At 42.0% G+C, this 20,502-nt stretch overlaps 1 protein-coding gene across 2 annotated transcripts in view; it reads left to right on the top strand.

Moving 5' to 3' along the window:
* The first annotated feature begins 4,104 nt into the window (after nt 1-4,104).
* SYBU (syntabulin) overlaps nt 4,105-20,502 on the top strand; it is a 40,928-nt gene continuing 24,530 nt past the window's right edge. The window contains exons 1-3 of one of the 2 annotated variants that reach the window (XM_039548184.1): nt 4,105-4,242; nt 4,421-4,607; nt 18,202-18,399. In XM_039548184.1, the coding sequence (XP_039404118.1) occupies nt 4,216-4,242; nt 4,421-4,607; nt 18,202-18,399 (412 nt within the window). In that variant the 5' untranslated portion in view covers nt 4,105-4,215. The remainder of the gene's footprint in view (nt 4,243-4,420; nt 4,608-18,201; nt 18,400-20,502) is intronic. The other variant, XM_039548185.1, reaches the window with a different exon arrangement.

The raw sequence follows: 20,502 nt of genomic DNA, 5'->3' as shown, positions 1-20,502 counted from the left end.
TCTGCAGACCTCTAATGTAAACTATTGCTATGAAAATGGTTAGCTCCAGCTGGTCGTCTTTTTAGGATCTGTGCAACGTTTGAGTGAGATCTGCTGATATTATTTCTATCTGAATAGAAAAACAGGATCAACACATTTGATAAGCAAACTTGTCTCAGCTGGCAAAGTACAGATGCTCTCTTAAGTCATGAACAGAAGCATTATCAGCTATGTGCCTGCATTAATGAAATCATATAGTATTGGGATTAGAGGGCCCAGCTCTGCCCTCTGCCTCATTCATCACTGACCTCAGAGGGTGATGTAATTCAAAACCAAAACGTGGCCTATGGCCAGTAAAGGTATTGCCTCCACTTTGTCAACCTGCGAAAGCCCAGTGCCAAAACATAAAAAAAGACCCTCAGACCCTTGAAATTGAATCTAGACAGATTTAGGCACCAAAATTCTCAACTTCAAAATAACTTTGTGAGAAAGCCATCTAACCCTAATGAACATAAGATCACAAAATGTGTCTTCGGTTTCCATCCCAAATATCCACAAGCACTTTCAGTATTATAAAAATTTGAAACAGTCCTGGTCTGAGCAATGAGCCAGCCTGGTTTTGGACCAGCATTCTTTGGGTGATAATCTGAGTGTGGAAGCATTCACTTCTCCACAAAGTAAAATTTTCCAAGTGTGTACAACTACCAAATGATGACAGCATAAAAATAGCAAAGGAGTGTGAGGTGACTGTTGAGTTAGAATTCACATAAGGCAGGAATCCTTGTTCAGCCTTTTAATTATTATACACACAAAAAAAAAAGACATTCCACTCCTTTTGCCACCTGGGATGACTACTGTCTCTGGCTCCCTACAAGTCCTGCTCGCTTCCATTCTGAAGGACTGGTCAAAAGAAAAGTGAGGAGTTGAAACCGTCTTGCTGGAAGGTTTCTTTTCACAGAAAAGAAGGAAAATTCCTGGAAACAGAAAGAAACATTCAAGGTGGTAGCACAGAGAAGGTTGCAATTGAGACTTGGTCTCCACTGGCAGCATGAATAAACCACTTGTGTGGAATGGTGCAAATGTACTCTTGTACACACTGCTGAGCTCTAGGTGATTCTCTCCTGAGTATGTTATGGATTTTGCTTGTTCTTCTGAAGTGCCCAGTTCTGAACTGAGGTATTTGGGCACTTAATTAGGACATTGAGACTTTTACTGTACTGCTCTCCTGCTGTTTTTCTGACAGCTCATGAGCAAAACTACTATACTGCAAGACAGCAAACTGGAAAACAGCAATTGCATGCATATGTCTGAAAACGATGTGCCATCAGATGGAACAAATAAACTTTAGAAAAACAAATTTCACAGAAAGCTTTGCAAAAATATCAGGTGAAGCTTTTCTCTCAGCAGTTTAGATGTGGAAGTGTCAATGCAATGAGTTCCTTGTGACTGTGCTAGTGGACATAGCTAACTGCTGGCCAGCAAAGCTCTGCTGAACTAGAATCCCATTCCCCCTCCCACTGAAAAGATTCAGAAGCAGCAGCAAAACATACTCTGTGATCCTTTATATTTCACCCCATCTGCTCTCCCTTGCAACTTTTTTCTGGAAGAGCACTCTACCAGAGTGAAGAACTTGGTAGCAAAGCCTGGAATAAAAACTGTTTCATGTACCTTGCTCCCCGTTCAGGAAAGCATGAGGTCTAACCCCAGGGCCTGGCACAATGCCCAGCTTCCCCTGGCAGCTCCTGGAGTCCAAGAGCTTCTGCTGAATCTGCAGCCCTCTGCAGCTTCCTGGAGAGCTGCTATTTTTCAGGAGGGAGTACAGCAAGGAAAGGCTAAGAAGACACTGTGTTCTGTAGGTTTTCTGAGGCCCTTATGAATGTACAACATTTTTTTCTTCCCAGTAAACAAAGATTTTTTCAGTTACACACTGGTTATAAAATTAGTTTTATAGGTAATGCAGAGATTCTGCTGGTTTGTAAAAGACATGAGAGGAATAAGAGTGATATTATATGTTCATATCAAATATGTGTTCCTCTCAGTATTGATGATTAACTAGTGCAAAGTAAAAATATTTTAATAAGTGACTTAAAAGTGAATTAATTCCTCAATTACTGAAAAGTGACTTAATTCCTCAATATTTATAAGATATACATGACTGTAAGGGAAAAGAAATGTTTGCTTGCAAGTTAATGATTGTTTTATGATTTATGATAAGGCTCTAAATCTATGCCAAGAGGAGAGAAGATCAAAGGGAATCACATCCCATTATGAATCCTGAGGCAGCCTGAAGACTCTACTTCTCATATCTTGTTTCTTAGCAAGGCAAAAATTTGAGCTTGAAACAGAAAAAGATAAAACAGGCTCCGACAATTGAATCATCAGCAGCAGCTCTGGAGCTGAGTTACTATGGCAATGGCAGTGCTGCTGCACAGCTTCTTCTTACTCTTACTACTGGTACAACAGCTTTGCAAATGTACACGGGAAATTTCCACCCCACATGTGCCATGGGTGGCTTGCAGGAGAAGCCCATGGTCTCAGGTGCCCTGATCTCTATTGAATGGAAGAGCAAATCTGTGTGATTAAAATATATGATTTGCAATTTTCCATGGAAACAGTCTTGGAGCAGTAGGGAAAGGTCTAGAATTCTTCCTGCTTTTTTGTGGCAGGAAGGTAGATGCCAGTGCTTAGAAGATATTTTATAGGCACAGAATTTTTATTACAGGAATTGTAAGCATTTTGTTTAGCTGTAACTATCTCACTTCCCTGAATAATAGATGTCTTGTCACTGCCAGGGAAGGATGGTATCATCTTTTCGGCAGAGCATAGCTTGGAGCTCTACATAAGTAATGGATGTAATTCTGATGCCAGGTTAATAAATTAGTAATTATGCCTCTTTGGATATACAACAATCAGTGCGTCAGTACTCACCAGTGTCCTCTTTCCTCTTCGAGGTCTAGATGAATGCATCACCTTTCCTGTTAACCGATGCTATGCTCTCTGCACTACACATGAAAGGCACATTTGCTCTTAATTATTTTTGAGACAGTATTTAATATTTATGGTCTAACAGCAAACAGAAGTTCCCAACAGGAATTGGGGCCCTTTATAGGTGTCATGGGAAAATTAACTATATCTCAGCTGAAACCAGGACAGTAGGAAGCATAAATACAAAGGGAATCTTTGCCCAAAAATATGATTGCTGAAAGTACTACTTCTGCAAGCTCATTAAGTCCTATAAGCAGACATCTATGTGGAACCTCAAATGAGTTTCATATTGAGAATTTCATCATCATTTTTGTGGAAAAGCCACCCTTTTCACCCATCGTGCACATATATTTATAGCTCAGATTGCAGTCCTGCTAATGCTTGTTTTTAAGAAGACCCTCTCTGGGGAGCAGATGAACAAGGTTACCACATGTGCATTAATCAATAGGAGGGTCAACAACAATTACCACAATGAATGGTAAGAGAGAAAATGCTATAAATAAATATACTATGCAATGTATCATCTGAGAATCTAGTACATTTTTATGTCTGAGAATCAAGTAAGTTTTTATCTCTCTACATGTTCCATAAATAGCTGTTACTGAAAAATAATAGGAAGAAATTCTTTACTGTGAGGCTGGTGAGACACTGGAACAGGGAGATTGTGGATGCCCCGGCCGTGACGGTGTTCAAGACCGGCTTGGATGAGGACTTGAGTAACCTGGTCTAGTGGGAAGTGTCCCTGCCCACGGCAGGGGAGGTTAGGACTAGATACTCCTTAAGGCCCCTCCCAAACCCTTAACACTCTATGATTCTATGACTAAGAAGCAGAGAAATCTGACGATGCATTTTGCTAGGTGTGTAGCTATACATCCATCGTATTTGTACTGGCACCGTCTGCCCTCTGCCCGTTTCTCTGTGTCGAGGTTCCTTTCCGCCCTTCGCGGCCAGGGCCCCGACAAGCCCTGTCAGACGGCGGGGCTGCCCCGGCAGCGGGGCCGCTCCGGCAGCGGGGCCGCTCCAGCAGCGGGGCCGAGGGACGCGGCCGGGCCCGCACCTGCCCGCGCCCCGGGGCGGGCGCGGCCGCGGGCGCTGCGGCGGCACCACGTGTCGGGGCGGGGAGCGGCGGCGGGGCCGGGCCGGCAACGCCACCCCCAGCGCCGCAGCGGCAGCGGCAGCGCAGAGCCGCTCAGCGCATCCCTCTCGCCCATGCCAGGTGCCTGTTCCCGGCTGCGCCGTGACTGAGGAGCGATGGGGCCTCTGCGGGAGAGCGGCAAGGTGAGGAGCCGGGGATGGACGGCGCGGCGGGGAGCGAGGAGAAGCAGGGGCAGGCAAATCGCGTCCTGCCCCCGCCCTGGGGGGGCGGAGGGGCCGGGATTTGCCTGCCCCTGCCTCGATGATGGAAGGAGGAGGGCACATCCGAGAGGTTCCTGACGGGGTGTCCCTTCCCGAGCAGGAGCAGAGGACGCAGCTGGAAAAGGAGGTGTCCCGCAGCCGCATCCCCCGCCTGGTCCTTCGGCCGCAGCAGAAGGGATCTCCCGCTTCCGAATCTCCCTTTTCGGAAGAGGAAAGCCGGGAATTCAACCCGCCCAGTTCCTCCGCGGGCTCCGGCAGGACTGTCAGCAGCAACAGCTTCTGCTCAGGTACCGCAGAGAGACCCCCCCAGCCTCGGTGTCCCTGGGGAACGCCGTGTGCCCCACACGGCCACCCCCGAGGCTTCGCTGTCATCCTAGCCGCAGCATCTGTGTGTCGGGCTCCCATCGAGCCCGCATGAGCAATCCGTTTTGCCGGTGAAGAAGGGCAACCATTGATTTTTCCAGGGAAATCTAGTATCTGTTCTTTTAATATGTGTCCGTAAGCGACACCAGATGTTTCCATTTCGAGTTCTGCTATCCACTGCTAAAAAAGTTGGCGGTTTTATTGCGGCAGAAGCGTTGCTTTAAAGAGAAAGATTTGCCTTAACAACTGCAGCATGGTATTGAGGCATTTCGAAAAGCCCTTTAATCGAAAGTCGGTAAATCAGGGGAGTTGATATTAACGGTGTCAGACCGCAGATCCTTTTGGTTTTGTGACAATGGTCTCCATGAATTGGAACAGAATACGTAGGTGAAGTTTTCACTGTCATATTGAAATAAGTTTTGTTTATTTCAGAATTTAGGCTTCTCCTGATGAATGTGTCGCCAGACATGAGTTGGGCATGATGGCTTCTCTACAGAGAGGGCAATGGATGAGTGATTGATCAGATGTAAATTACTACTCTCCAACTGTAGATCAAAAAATGTCATTCGCTCTTCAAAATGTTACATGAGGGACAACTTGAAAACCGATTTTTTAAATGTTAAATATTTGCCCTGTGTAGAGTTTAGCACAATTTAAATGCCTCAATTAGCAGTGAAAGACTCAGATGCCTACTAGTGGTAATTTTTTAGTTCAGTGAAACTCTTCACTGTAAATGACATTAATGCACATGCATAACGAAATTGAGGGTCACATAATGAACACCATTGGACTCTATATGCCTGTGGTAATTTAACAGGTATTTTTGGTGTGGAGAAATTTGTTTTCAATAGTCAGGTTTTTGGAAAGCGTAACATTCTTGGTGGTGGAATTGGAACTGCTGCGTTAATGGTTGGCCTCAATGACCTTAGATGTCTTTACAACCTAAATGTTTCTATGATTCTGTGATTCTCTCATCTAAAAATCTGAATTATAACAAGTTTTTTTGTCATAGTTAATATCAGAGCAACTTCCTAAGCTTCCTTTTTTTAGTTCATAAAGTATTTTGAATTACCAGAGGTGTTCCTGGGAATAGACAGAAATGCTTGTATTTTTCTTGGTCTTCACTACAGTGGATCAGATTATTATTATTACTTTTTTAGCTCCTTTCTAAAAAACAGTGTATTGAACACAGTGTACAAGTTTTCCTAGATGAGAAACACAATATCCATGTTTGAGTCTAGCTTTGCCAGATTTTGCAATTCAGGCTCAGTGGAATGATCTATTTGGTTATTGTTTAATGAACAATGCAGAGCGTTAAACAAACATCACAGGATTGTAAGAATGCTGGAGTCTTTTTCCCATGCCTTTTAAATCCCTCCACCTTACCTGCTTGAGTTTGCCTGTTCCAGAGAAATATAATCTTTTGGATTACTAATGTATTACTAGAAATACATTATTTTCATGATCTCTCCCAAATGGCTGCTTTTCATCCTGATTTTTTTCCTTCTGTGTTGACAAGCCTTTCATCTTGATCACTGACATTTTTTACATCTTTTGGTTTTTGTTTTGTTCTTCAGATCCACTCAACACGTAGCTGCCACTGTCGTATACCCTTGCTGTCCCACTGCACTGCATAGGCTGTCTTGAGTCCCAGAAGCACGTTGTATTTATTCTGGGTGTGTCTGATCTCATGGCTTGACAGTTTTAAGGCACCTTTCACAGACATACTCCAGCATGCAGTTCTGGTCTCTTAACCTGCATCTTACTGCTTATCTCTTTTATTTATTTTTATTCATCTTTTATTATTTCATGAATGCTGCATTGATTTAGTTTGATTTTTCTTCCCCCCATGTGAGAGTTTTGTGTCTCTAAAGCTGCCTGCAGCACCCATACAGGTACACACTACATGGTTTGCTGCTCTGAGACTTCAGACCTTACATAGCCTTGGATCAGCTAAAGCACTGTCCTGCATCCCAGAACCTGGTTCAGTTGTTGCTAGGTTTGATGGATTTTTCACTGTGATGCAGGTACGACAACAGTCACTGATTTGATTTCCTCATTCTCTGACATCTCTTCTCTGTCTTCCACTTATGATCCTTCTTTATCATAGTTTGTCTAATTTAGAGTGAGATTCCCCAGGGGCAGCAGGTGGCTGCTAGTTCCTGTTTCTGGGGAGAGGATGGCAGTATGGAGCGGTGAGTGGAGTGGCCACAGCCCCCAGCCTGCCTCTCCTGGTGCTGCTTAATTGAGAAGCAGCATGTGCAAAAAAGATATTTAAAATTAGCAAGTAGTACATTTGGAAGATGAGAGCAGATGGGTCAATAATGGAGCAGTATGAAAAAGTTCGTGAGCATTTGGATAAATTTCTTTTTTGTAATTTCTTTTGAGCCTTAAGCCCGAACATGTTTTTGATAAGCAGCAGATATTATGAATTCATCCCTGGAATAATTCCTTTCCTCTTTACCCTTCTCTTGTCAATTTGTTCTTTACCTTTATTCCATTATTATAGACACCAAGTAGTTATGATCTGTAAATTCCTTTTACCCCAATAGAATTTTTTTTCCCCTCATCCATTAAATATGTATTTTTTGCTTGATTCCCTAGAGCTTTTGATGTTGTCCATTTTTCCTGTGTGCTTACACTGATCTCAGTGCATAAGTGAAGGCTTGGAGTTCCTACTCTCTAAATGAGGGTAGATCTTGTAGGTATTACTGGTTTTGGGAACCATGGCAGTGCTGCAAGCGTGGTGGTAACAGCAAAAAATATCTCTTGGCAACAGAAAAGAGACTGTTTTTGTGATGCTTAGTTTCTTTTGAAGAAATTGTTAGTTCTGGCTGTGATAGGTTTTAAATTTGCATGATCAGCTCCCTCTTTGTCTTGTTTGAGTGAATCAAAGCCTCACTTGATCAGGTTGGTCAATTATTTGCAGTTGACTTTATGTCAGTTTTGCTTCGTAAGTCCATACAAAACACAGCGAGAGTGTTAGTCATATCTGTGATATTCCTGAGAAAATATGTTTTTAATATTCTTTGTTTCTGCCAAGTGAACATGGATGCTGTCTGGATGCTGTGTAGGCAAGCTGAGCCTTTGTATCTGCATTCACCATGCACAACCCTTCCTTAAAACCTTAGAGCATCTGGGGTCCTGGGTGTCATCTGATATGGGAGCACTTCTCTCCTCTGGCTTGGATGTTAGCCACAGAACTCATACAATGGCAAATGATGAAAAAAACTCTCCAGCAGCTTTTTCTGGCTCAATTAGTACTGAGCACCTGTGTCATGCATGTTTTTTCTCCTAAGTTGCACCATTGGCTTCAAGTGGCTGCGTGCACTTACCTTGTCAGTTGGGCAGCGAACGCGATCCACAGCATCTCAGACAAGCACGGGATGGGTCCGTGGCAGAGCAGCTGCTGGGCCCTTGGTCATTCCAGTTACAGTGTTTGCCTTGTAAGAAATATTATACTTTGGGCGGGGCACAATCCTTGGTTTTGGTGTACATGTCCTTGGTTTGAAGTCAGCCTGTGCTAAGCTCCATAAGTGTATTTAGCTTTTCTTTTAAACTGGTTCAGTCGTTGCTAGGTTTGATGGATTTTTCACTGTGATGCAGGTATGACAACAGTCACTGACTTGATTTCCTCATTCTCTGACATTTTTTCTTTTAAAAAGGAATTTAGTCTGGGATATACTTTCTTTTCTACTTTCGATTTCTGAATAGCTCAGCTTTTAAATTTCTCTGTATGAAGATGACTTTTTACGTGGTACCTTTACAACAATGCCCAAGCTCTCTTTCAGCCTTTTCTAGAATGCCAGCTGCAGGAATTTTGGCAGGGAACGCAGGTAAGCTTTGGTACCCAAGATGCAGCTTTGCAGGAAGCACTTGTATATTTAATAATTGGTTCAGCAAAAGAATTTTTGAGGCAGAGGACTTGGTTTATAGCAAACAGTTCCTCTTTCTAGGGCTTAACTGTAAATCACCTTTTTAATTAGACTGAATAGTCCTGTGAGCTATTGAAAACCAGTAGCATCTCTGTTCATGAATGATTGTGACTCACTGCAATGCAGTCTTCAAAAATAGGAGTCGAAGCTTTGTTTTTGCTTTTTCTTTAAAATTTCAAGATCTGGTTCAATGCTTATTCAAGTTCAATCCTTATTTCATAACTTGTTCTTTTCTGGGGTAAAGATTTTAATTAAATCTCATCGTTTGCATGTGTGGCACAATAAATGTGCTCATGTGCAGTGGCTGCACTGTAAGCCTGGGGTGTGGGTGCTGCAGCAGGAATCTCAGTGTTGCCATTCCTTGCTCACTTGCTCCTGTGCACACTCCCCTTGAACTCAGAGGTTATTTGCCAGTTCGCCCAGCTATTGGTGGATGCTGGGACTGAGTTCACAGTGTGTGTCAAAAAAAGCATGTAGGCTTTAGGCAGGCTTATTAGGTCCATGTGAATGCACAACCCATTTTGCTTGCCACAGACAAGAAGAAGAGGTTGTACAACTGTTACTGAACTGTACCTTCTTGCACTCCAGTAAATAATTTCTCTGTTAGGGCATTGAAGCAGGTTGCCTTATAAATCAGCTAGCCTTGGAGGCTACACTAAATAAGTACATGTAGTGGAATATATATTCCTGAATAGAAATAGATACAGAAAGCTAAATTTTTCATATTTTAAGAAGTCAACAGATTGAGGCCAGACAGTTAGTTTAAATTACTGAAAGTAATTGCTCCTATTATTTGTTTGCATATATGTGTATATTACTATGGCAACAGTGAGTTCTCTCATTCTTGTTTCTTGTTATAAGAAATTTTTTTTTTAAAATAGTTCCTTACTGGTTTTTGTGTTTGATTTTTAGTTTGAGTTACTGATTCAAAGAAACATGCTTAAAAGTTCTCAAGTATGTGATACTAAAAATTAGATTCTTTTTCCTGCAGTCCTTTATGCTATGCTTTTCCACAATCATTTTGCCTTTTTTTCAGACTTCTGGAGGTCTTTTCTAGCACTTTTGTTTGCAGCACTTTGTAAGGCAGTTCAGTGATGACTGTGATATTAATTTACAAAAACATTGAAACAAAATCTGCTTTCAAAAATACACATATGGCCTTTTTGCATGAGGGTGACACTGGTGACATGCTTCCCTTTCTCACTGCTGCTTCCCTAGAGAATTTCCTGCTGGGCAGCTTACATGCAATAATTTATTATTTCTTCATATTGTGAGCCACCAGTTCAGTTTCTGTGGCACAGAGAGCTGTTCCAAACATGGAAATGAGAAAAGTGCCTAGGTACTAAAGAGCAAAGTCTGCTCATTCCCCAGTTTTTGGCCTTTCCCTGCTTCCCTTTCAACTTCAGTATTTATTCCCCCTGACTAAGTAACAATCCTTTTGTTCCTCTTGCCACACAACAACATCTGGGAGCCAAAATATTTGACCTTTTGGATGTTTTTTTATCACCTTTTTATGTATCTATCAGTACTGTGTGTTGGGGTCTCCTCTCCCCACTGTGTAGCCCTGGCAGAGGGGCCCTGAGGGCACAGACACGGGGTTTCCCTGCCCCTGCTCAGCCTCGTTCCCATTGGTTGGTTTGTGTTCCCTGCGCGGGCAGAAGGACCCTTGGGCCGGGGACTGGAACAGTTCCTCGGCAGAGCTCCGGCCATGCGGCTGGAGAATAAACATCTCTGAAACAGCTATCAAGAATCTGTCTGTCCATATATATTTCCTTTCCACGGGACTCCTGGTTTGATATATGCGTGTTGCAGTATCCCCACTGCAACACTGTAAACCTTTAAAACCTGACCCAGAGCCTCCTGGGGTCAGTAGGACAGTTCCCGTTCTCTCTGGAACGTTTTGCATGGTGTCCTGAGAACAGTCACCCTTTCTGCTTCACCTCAGCCTTTCTACTGCCCTTTTAGTTGCAGCTTGTTGTGTACTATGGGCTGAATTCTAAATAACATGTATTTTCTTCACCAAAAATGCATAATCCAATACTTTCTTTTTACAGTGCTTTTCATGCAACTTTCTATTGAGTTGAATATTGTCATGCACTCTGAAGAAAATCACAGCTTGTAGCAGGATGAAACTTTAATCAGAAGTCTTGGATTTACATGGTGTTAAAAGAGAATCTTGATGCTTTAAGAGAAATTCAACATTACATATTTTAGCCCTACGTTTATAGGATTAGTATATATCCATGAAATTTTGGAACGGTGTTTGATGTGTATGTGATTAGATTCTGTGGTGCTGCTAAGTGCCACTCTGGGCTTGAGGATAGTTAAAAGAGGAAAGAAAAATATGCATGAAACAACAGTGGATAGAATATATGTAATTTCCTTCCATGAGAAGGTGAGGAGTGCAACCTTCTGAGGTGGTGTTTGAAGCTGTGAGGGTCACAGCTGTTTGCTGTTAGCCATGGAGGCAGACCTATATGAGACCAAACGAGTATAATGTGTTGCACCATTTGAGGAATAGGTACAAATTTCTTTGTGGTCTATTGAAGATTTTTATTTCCAGAAATGGTACCTTCAAAACTGGAAAGAATATTTCTGATTTCTTTCTTTGCTGCATAATGGAATAAACCATATAAAACCACACAGAAACCCATCTATATATATGCATATATTTACCCTTAATGTTAATATTAAACAGATAATATTTCTTATACTGGATGTAGTCAATGCTTTCCCACCAGAGGCAGAAGCAGTGGTTCCACTTCCAGCTGTTGTCCTCAGAAAAGGTCTACTAAATGAGGTCTACTAAAGTGCTTAAACCCATACCAAACAGAAAATACTCTTCTTTATCTCTTTTTTAGACTCTTTCCTATCCTTACCTTTAGTTAAAACTTCTCTATAACATTTTCAAATAGATTTTTCAGTCCTTTATCATCTTAAGCACCTTGTCCAGATGTTTTCTGTGATGTGATAATGATACTCAGGGAGCTGTGCTTTTCCTGACCACAGTGCTCTCCTAGTAACAGTAATATTTTTATTGATATTTTTACTAGTAAGCCCTTATGCTTCTCTTCTGTAATACACCATTAGTGGGGCTATAAATGTAATAACAAAGCCAGTAAGCCACAATTGCATAGTCCTCTTTTTTTTTCAGATGTTTTGACAGAGCTGTCCTGTTTGTTAGTGAAATGTTCAAGTAGAAGGAACATTAGTAGATTTGCTGCCAAAATCAATTAAAATTAGCTACTTCAGTATGACTTAGCAGGTGTATAGTCAGACATCAAGAGCAGATACCTTTAAAGACATGTTTATGTGAAATCCTGCATTGCAAAAGATGCCCAAGCTTAGGAGCCGGTCAGTCCATCTTTTTTCACCTTCCTCTGCCCTCGTCTGTATAATCTTAGCCTGTCAGCACTCCTGTCATGCTGTGACTGAACAGAGAGGGCCTCTTACCAAAGTCAGTGAGCAGCTCTCATACTAAATTTTCAGCAGTGGCCATTGGTGGTCAGCCTGTGGGTGTGACAGAAGCAAGGTCCAAGGGGCTGGTGAGCAAAAGGTGTAGAAGTTGCCTGTACATTAATGATCCTCAGCAACCAAAGATGTTTAGTCTTGATTTTACTGGGTTTGATTTTATGACTAGAACATTACAGTAAAAAGCTCCAGCTTGAAAGATGGACTGTGAATAGCAGGGTGTTTTCCAGCTGTGGAATATCTAACAAAAGAAAAAGCATTTAGGTTGTAGGGACCTGTGGAGATCATTTCATCCAGCCTCCTTTTTGAAGCTGGACTGTTCCCAGCACATCCCAGCAGCCATGCATTTGTCTGTGGGAGTCTAGAAACCCTTCAAGGACAGAAGTTTGCCCAGCATCTGTAGGTGACCTCAGGGAGTGGTGAAGCTGCTAGCCAGCCTTTGTTCACAAGCAAAATGGAGCATAGTTAATTCAAGTTCTGCCTGCAGAGACACCAAGATTAAATGTGGAAATTATTTGCATAGCAGGATTTTGCATAAGTAGGCTTCCTCTCTTTTCCTGACCCTGCTGTAGTTTTCCTTGTGCTTCAGCTCTGCTTTACTCTGTTTGACTTTTGGTAAGAGACTTGCCTCACAAGTACATGATATTCTGAGAAATTTTCTTAAATACCTAGCCAAACAGGTCTGAAAAAGAGTTAAGAAATGAGTTTTAACTTGACCAGAAGGACCAAAACTAGTAGCATTTTTAGGACTCTACTTTTAGTGAAGTTAATAAATATTTTTTCCCACAGTCTGTTTGATTTTGCAAGCAACAAATTGTTACTAGCAAATTATTAAACTTACAGAGTACATATGATCACCTACTGGAATGGCCTCAGTAAAAATGAGAAGTTTTATACAATCAGGAGCTGAGGAGAATATTCATGTTTCTTACCTTAGGCTGTGCTCCCTCAGTGGATGCTGGGAATGCGAGGGTGCCTCCAGAGGCATGAGGTGCGATTTATGAGGGTTGAGACCCTCATGGTGTGGATGTGAATATGCTCCTACCTCTGCCTTTCTATGTGTACTACTAATTTAATATTATTATGTTTCATCTGCTGCTTTTACTGTGTTTCCCAGTTGTTCCAGAATGACACTGTGAATCTCCCATTAGCAGTTTTTTCTGCCTGGGCACTGAGCCCTTACTGGTTCAGCTGCCCAGGTCTGAGCAGTGGTTGTATTAGTCCGTGGAGAGATCCTCCAGGCAGTGACTCAGAGGACTGTGGTGACTTAGCCTGAATGGGGCTGTCCTTCTGACTCACCCTCCAGAGGAACCTCTTTCTCTCAGTTTAACACAGAAAGAGCCTTACAGGTGGAAGGTAGGTGTTGTATTCCCTTTGGTGTCCGTCAGCAACTTTAGTAATTGCATAAACACCCCTGTGCTACAAGGCTAGTCTTAAAAAGAAAACAAAAACAGTTCAAAAACTGGGGGTCAAAAAAGGTGAGGCAGACAAGCAGACTGGGAGATTACCTTGAAAAATTCTGAAATACCCTTTGTGGTACCCTCACTGCCAATAGCCAGCTTGCAGTGCACCATCCTGGCAGAGCTGTGGCTACCCACACTAACAGATTCTGAGATGAATGGAAACATAACCATCAGGTAAAAGCCAGGAAATTGTTTTTGTCTTGGTACACTGAACATTTAAAATTTCATTAGAGCCACACATTTAATTCCAGAATCCACATTTCTTGGTGGAAATTCAGAGTTACGTACAGCCTGAACACTGGTCAAGGGAACCTTAGGAGGAGACGAATGTTGGACAGTGAAATAGGGATCAGGCAGGAACTGGACAGTTCAGTGTCACAGGAGTGCCTAACTTGATCTGGCAGCTAGGAGTGAAAGTAAAAAGAAGTCCACGCTTCCTCAGCAAGAGCATTATTAATTATTTAGATGTGTTATATAAGGAGGTTGTATATTCAATATTTCTTGAAGCCTTTAGGAAAAGGCAGTATTTTTTTAAAGAAGGTTCTAAGGGCATGTTCTAATGAACCTTCTAAAGTATCTGTGCTGAGAAAATCATCACATCTCAACAACAGCCTAAAAGTGTACAAGAACAAGTAATTTTGTCAATTGTTAAGAGTATTATTATCTTTAACGCTGTTTATATTTTGACTTCACAATTTAAAAGTTAGTCAGGGCATGCAAATGTCAGAATGCTCTGAGCAACTTTTCTGATGGTTTGTTTGAGGAGACACTATCCCGTGCTTGGTTTTGAATCTTGGCAGTCATGTCTGATCTGGGAGAGGCCTTGGACATAGAATTTCAAATTATGAAATCCAGCTGATGTTCAAAGGAAAAGCCTATTCCCAGAATGCTCCTAGGAGGCCCCTGTGAAAAAAAAAGACACTATGAAAGAAAGCAATGGAAGTTGTGTGTTACAAATTCATGTGATTTTCCCTCTTGTGCAAGTAAATGCAGGCAAGATCAGAAGTACAGGCTTTCACAGCACTATTTGTCAGCTTCCTCTTTTTTTGTCTTCCTGATGCTGATGTGCCTGAGAAGGTAAATCAGGTCTACCTGCATTCCTGAGAAGTCTGGTTCTGAAGTCCTTACAGGGGCAAAACTCCTGTTGAGTTACAAGGTTGAATCCTTAACTGACCTTGCTGATGCACATCATATCTTAGGCAGAAAGTGAATCCCATTGTGGGCTCATCTGCTCCTGTTGCCCACTTTTTTGAGAGAGATTCCTTTTCTTGGCCCATTTCTAGGCAGGTGGAGGTCTTCACTTCCTTCTGTCAGAGTTGCCAGCAGGGTTTAGGAGGAGCCACAGGTGTGGGGGAAATATGAACGCACCATGCTGCAGTCACATCGTTCTGCTTGCAGGTGAGAAGCAGAGGAGTCACTGCAGCAGTGAGCAGGGAGGGTCGTCAGGCTGTCTGGAGATGGAGGGGGAATCAGGTCCATGTCAGGGTCCACAGGGAAGTTGGCTGCTCTCCTCTGGATTAAATACAAATAAATAGCCTGTTAAGGTTTCAAAAGCAGGAAAGATGAAGGTAGGTGCAGGCAATTTGGCTGGCACTAAGCAGCTGGAGAGCACCTCACTCTTCACCAGGACTTTTCCTTGTGCCAGGAGAGTGAGCTGTGGATCAGGTGGATCCCCACAATGTACAGCAGAGCTTTGCTTGCTTTGGTGGTGAGCACCAGCATTTCATAGGCAGCTCTTCCATTCTGTGGTAGTAAACATTTTGATTATTCAAAAGAATGACACAGAAAAATCTTTCTCTACAGCTTGCCCTAGTTCTGGAAAATTTATAGTTTTGTTCATATTTCTGGGTAATAGTAGAAGGATTAGAAGTTGTACATTACATAAAAGATAACAAATGATCAGAGGAGAGGGAGTACAATAAAATCATTAATTGACTGCAACTGGAGTGGGAGTGCTCACCTGGTTATTGGTGTATCTAATGGGTACAAGGAGTATGAGTAGAGAAGAGCTATTCTTCTTTGTGCCAGGCTCATTTGTTCTTTTAAAATATGTCCTGTTGGAATGAAAGCTGAAGTTCTTAAGAGTAAAACGAGGATATGTAGGTATGACATAATCTGATGGCACAGGGTCACCAGTGTGATATCACCAGCAATGTTGGGGGCTGGTAAATAAAACATTTCTTATGCTATTTTAGTATGCATTCTTTAGCTGCCTTATTTCCTAATTGCAGTTAGTTTTACACATTTGGGGTTTTTAATGCCCCAATTTTGAACGCTGTAGTTGAGTTCTTTCATTGTTTAAAGTTTCATCAGCTCCTGTGGTTCTTCCAGGTTGCATCGCTACAGCTTTGGGAGCTACTTCTACATAAAGTCTCCCATATAAAACAGATCTGTGAGGTCTTCAGAACCTGTGCAGGTATTGCAGTAACTTTATTGGTGGAGAGATGAGGTAAATTGTTTCTTTTGGGTTTGGGGGGAGGTTTTGGGAGAGGGATTTGCTTGGGTTTTTGTTTCTTGTTTTGAGGGGGTTTTTGTTTGTTTAGGGATTTTTTGTTGGTTTTTTGTTCTAACAAAGTTTGGAAACTAATGCCACATACAGAAACATGTAAGTGGAAAAGTCGTAATTAAAAACAAACTGCACAAGCTGTCACTTATTTCTGAATATATTTGATTATAAATGTTTGTGTGCTTCTAAAAAGAAGATGCTTTGGACATGGCTAAAGGAGCTACTTAAATGCAGTTCAGAAGCTCACTCAGTGGTGCTGATCCACTGTCCTGCAGGTAACTTTCACTCAGCCTGCAGAAAAGACTCTAAATGTTGGAGAAAGGGAAACAGATGCTGACCTGGGAGGAATGGCCACCTTCTCTCTTCTTTGTGTTGAGTTATATTGTGATGTTGATGGGAATGGAAAGGATAAAAAGTAAACTAAAGTCATGTGGGGAGCAATCCTGCTTTAGTCAGGTTGAATGTGGGGACAGGCTGGAAAGCTTATTAGCAGTTTTCTCTTTTCTGTGATTTTGCTAGGGACTAATTCTGAGTTGCAGAAGGCAGCAGCAAGATGGCAAAAAGAGATGCTTTTTGGCTTAACTGGGATGATTTGAAAGAATTAAATATGATTAAGATGGATTAGGTGTTTTGCATTGTTACTGGCCTTTGTGCCCTGGGAGGTGTTTCTGGCAGTAACTGGGTTGCCCCTTGGCTTGGCATCATGCCTGGCACTTGACAGAGGCCCGGGATGCAACACCTCAGGCTGCTGGCTGCTCCTGCAGCGTAATGCATACAGCTTGCTCTGGACAGTCAGCACCTGGGGGTACCTTGCTCAGGACTGAAGGCAGGATGTGGAGAAATGAGAAGCAGAACATTGGAACAAATGAGTAAGGGTAAAACTGGCCAGTCATGAAGGAAAACTGGATCACATGAAAGGATGAAGTTTTTCTGCTGTATTGAGGGAGCAATAGCTAACAAAAGCAAAAACTATTCTTTCCTGCAGAGGGGAGGTGGGCAGAAAGGTGGTAGATGGATATGGGGTGTCCCTTCTGCCTCATAAATGTGCAGTCATACACTGACTTTTAAGTCAATATGCCCATGCAAAGCTCAGTGCAAAATGAGACTTGACCTACATTATGAACAGGGTGGAAGAGGTAAGTGCAAAATGGTCATGCAAATTATTTGGCTCAGTTGCAGGTACTTCTTTGGGTTTCATGTTAGGTAAAGATAATGCATCAGGAGAAGAGTGCGATTGCATAATTTAGATGGCAGCTTTCATTTTGTCCTGGTAAAGAACAATTAGATTTCTCCAGAAGAGTCTGAGTAGCATGCTTGGTTTTGTTGTGTATCAATTAAACCACCACGACTTACAGGGGAACTGCAATTACTCCAGATTACATGGGACGTGATTAGATGAAGTTGGGGTTTGATATGTGGATTTCATTCAAAATTTGCATTCAGTTGTTAAGAGCTGGAGTGTTTGTATCCCTGGAGGTCAGGAACCTGGGTCTGTTCCCAAGGGGGCTGTTGATGCCTGGGAATGCTGGTGTGCCCTCAGAGGAATTAAGCTTTAAACAAAAGCAGTCTGTGTATAACCCACTCTCTTCAGAACCAGGTACCTCACAGCCTCTTGTCAAGAATGGAAGAGTTCTATGATCATGGTTGCTTTTAAAGAAAAGATAATTTTGAGGAGCCTGTACTAATTCCAGTTAAATGAAATTCCTGACTGTGTGCGTGTGGGCTGTAGGTTCTCTTGTTGTTCAGATATGGGAACATTTCTTGAAGGAGAGCATGTGGGCCATGCTTGCTCTGCAGCCGGTATGCACTGCGCGACATTTGTGTCTTGTGTATCTTCATGCTGCAGTATTCCTTAACCTTGCTAAAGGAATTCATCTTATATTGGAATTTTCATTATGTAGCCCCTGATTTTGCATTTTGCCAGACTGAGCAAAACAAGTACTTGCCCTTTTAGCCTGCCATAAGGTATTCAAGACTTCTTCACAAAATGGATGAAACAAATAGCTTCTCACCAGGTTTCAGAGCCAAGGTTGTGCAATATCACTTACTGTAAAGAGTTGTAGTTCAAATACTCTTTCTTTTATTCTGCTAACTTCATATACTTATTAGTTAGAAATGTTGATGTTTTCCCTTTTCTCTTCAGATGACACTGGCTGTCCTAGTAGCCAGTCAGTATCTCCAGTTAAGACTCCTTCTGATGCTGGAAACAGTCCAATCAGTTTTTGCACTGGTAGCGATGGAGACTTTTCCAGGAAGAAGTTCAGTCCAGGGTCAATGAGTGAAGGGAATACACAGCTGGCTCGATATAAGAAGGAGACAAAGGCAAGCCTTGTAAAGCCCGGTGAGTATAATTCCTTTCATTTCCTTAATTACATTTTCTAATTTACTGGTATATTTACAGGTGTCTACATACACTGTGTTGTGCCACCTGTGATACCACTAATGCTGATAGTAAATAAAATAGTTGGCTTCTTTCTGTGGAGCCACCCGAAAGATATGAAGACACTATTGTTACTGTCTTTTTCATGGAAATACAATTAACTGACATCTTCACTTTCTTTTATGAGGCTTGATGGTGATGTCAAATAGCTTAAATGGATTTTATTCTGTTTCATAGTAACTGCACACATATTTCACTGCCCGAAGATAAATGACTCTTAATATGAGAGAAAAGTCTTGTGATGTCCTTAGATATATTGTTGAATCCTGCCTAAAGTTTGTGCTGCCAGGCTCTGATAGCTCTGGGGATAGAAGATGTCAGACCAAGGCAAAAGGACAGGCAGTCTGTGTGTGGGAGTTGGGCAGATTTGGACCTGTACTGCAACTGCTGGATCAAGAGTGTATCTCCAGTGCCTCGGGCTAATGGGCCACCCCAGACCACTAGCTAAATCATCACCTGCTTGTGGCACATCCAAGAGTAAATACTCAGGTGTGCCATTGGTTCCTGTAATTTTAGTGAATAGATACAAAACATTTATATCATTTGATTCATGTACAGGCAGCTCTTGATTACAAATGGTCAGGATATTTGTGCTGCTATTTAATTAATCATGGAGACAGAGTTGGCCCTGCATAGAGCCAGCTGCAGAACTGACATCGTTTATGAGCTCAGGTACCTCCTGGCTATATTGTTTCCTGAGTCATTTTACCTCTGGAAGCAATTTAGATACTTTCATGAAGGGCCAGCTCAGATTTGCCAGCACCATGTTTAATGCAGAAACAGTAGAGAATCTGTTGCAAAATCTCTTCACTGGCTTGGTCATTGGAAGGGCTGATTAAGGCTGCCTTAGTACTATCCCTGCAAGTTCTTTGGCTCATTTCATAGCACCATGTTACTTGAGTGTTCCCAGTCTCCCACTGCTGTGCATAGTGGGTGATAGGTAATACTTCTTACAAGGTTTGCAGTGAATGTGGTATATGACAGTCAAATCTACAGCTGTGGCTACCACAACCATTTTGTTTGTGAATATGAATGGCACTTATCAAAATGGGAATAATGAATGCGAAGGGTTTTTTCTAATGAAGAGTCCTATACTCACGGAGAGGAGTTATGCACCTTTTTCAGTAAATTACTTCACTGTTTTCAATTTTACACTTAAATTGCCTTATAATATGAAGTTACTAGCCTTTTGCAGTAATCAGCATCCGGGTCTGTTTTACAGAGTACTTCTAAGTTCCTCCTGCCAAATACCTCACACTTTTTTAGTGGAAAGCTGTTCAAAATCACATCATAGGGAATGTGAGAGCTGACACAAGTGAGGGACATTTCAGACATGGATGCAAGGGGACAGCTGGGGTTCATTTTCCTCGGTGTTGGCCACAGGGGTTAATGTGATTTTCTTCCATTGCTACCTCATTTTGTGGCTTCAGGTGGACCCAGTCTCTTCCCCCTGACCTACTTGTACATGAATTTCTGGTTACTCAGTCTAGAAGATGTAGCCATTGTGCAAAGAGGAGGTGTCACCATGCAGCAAAACACACAAGGAGTAATAGGGGATCAAAAGAAGGGAAGTGGGATATGGAGGAGAATAACAGCAACATGTTCTTGTCATACATAAAAGAGATTGCGTGTAATTTTCTCTTTACCAAAAGCCCTTCTTGATTTATAGAGATTATATCTACTTCATATTAATCTGAAATGGCTTGGTGACAATGACTATATAGCAGGAGTCAGATATGAGAGACAAAAATCCAACCTACCACTATTTTTTACCATGTCCTGCACTACCTTTTTTACACAAGTATATCAATCACTATGCACCTTCAAAATTCCTGTCATTTTGCTGAAAATCTGTCTGTTTCCAGGATTCTTCTCTTGGAACATGCTGAATCTCAGAAGAAACATTTACACAAATATTTACATAATTCAGGAAATGTCAGAAAGGGATAACACTGAGAGTGAACCCTGGGATGTTTTTAGGCTGTTCCCAAGCTCTGATACTTC

This window comes from Corvus cornix, chromosome 2 (assembly GCF_000738735.6).
Source record: "Corvus cornix cornix isolate S_Up_H32 chromosome 2, ASM73873v5, whole genome shotgun sequence".
NCBI classification, from domain to species: Eukaryota; Metazoa; Chordata; class Aves; order Passeriformes; family Corvidae; genus Corvus; species Corvus cornix.
Note: the sequence above shows the minus strand (reverse complement) of the source record. Positions and strands in the feature narration are given on the sequence as shown.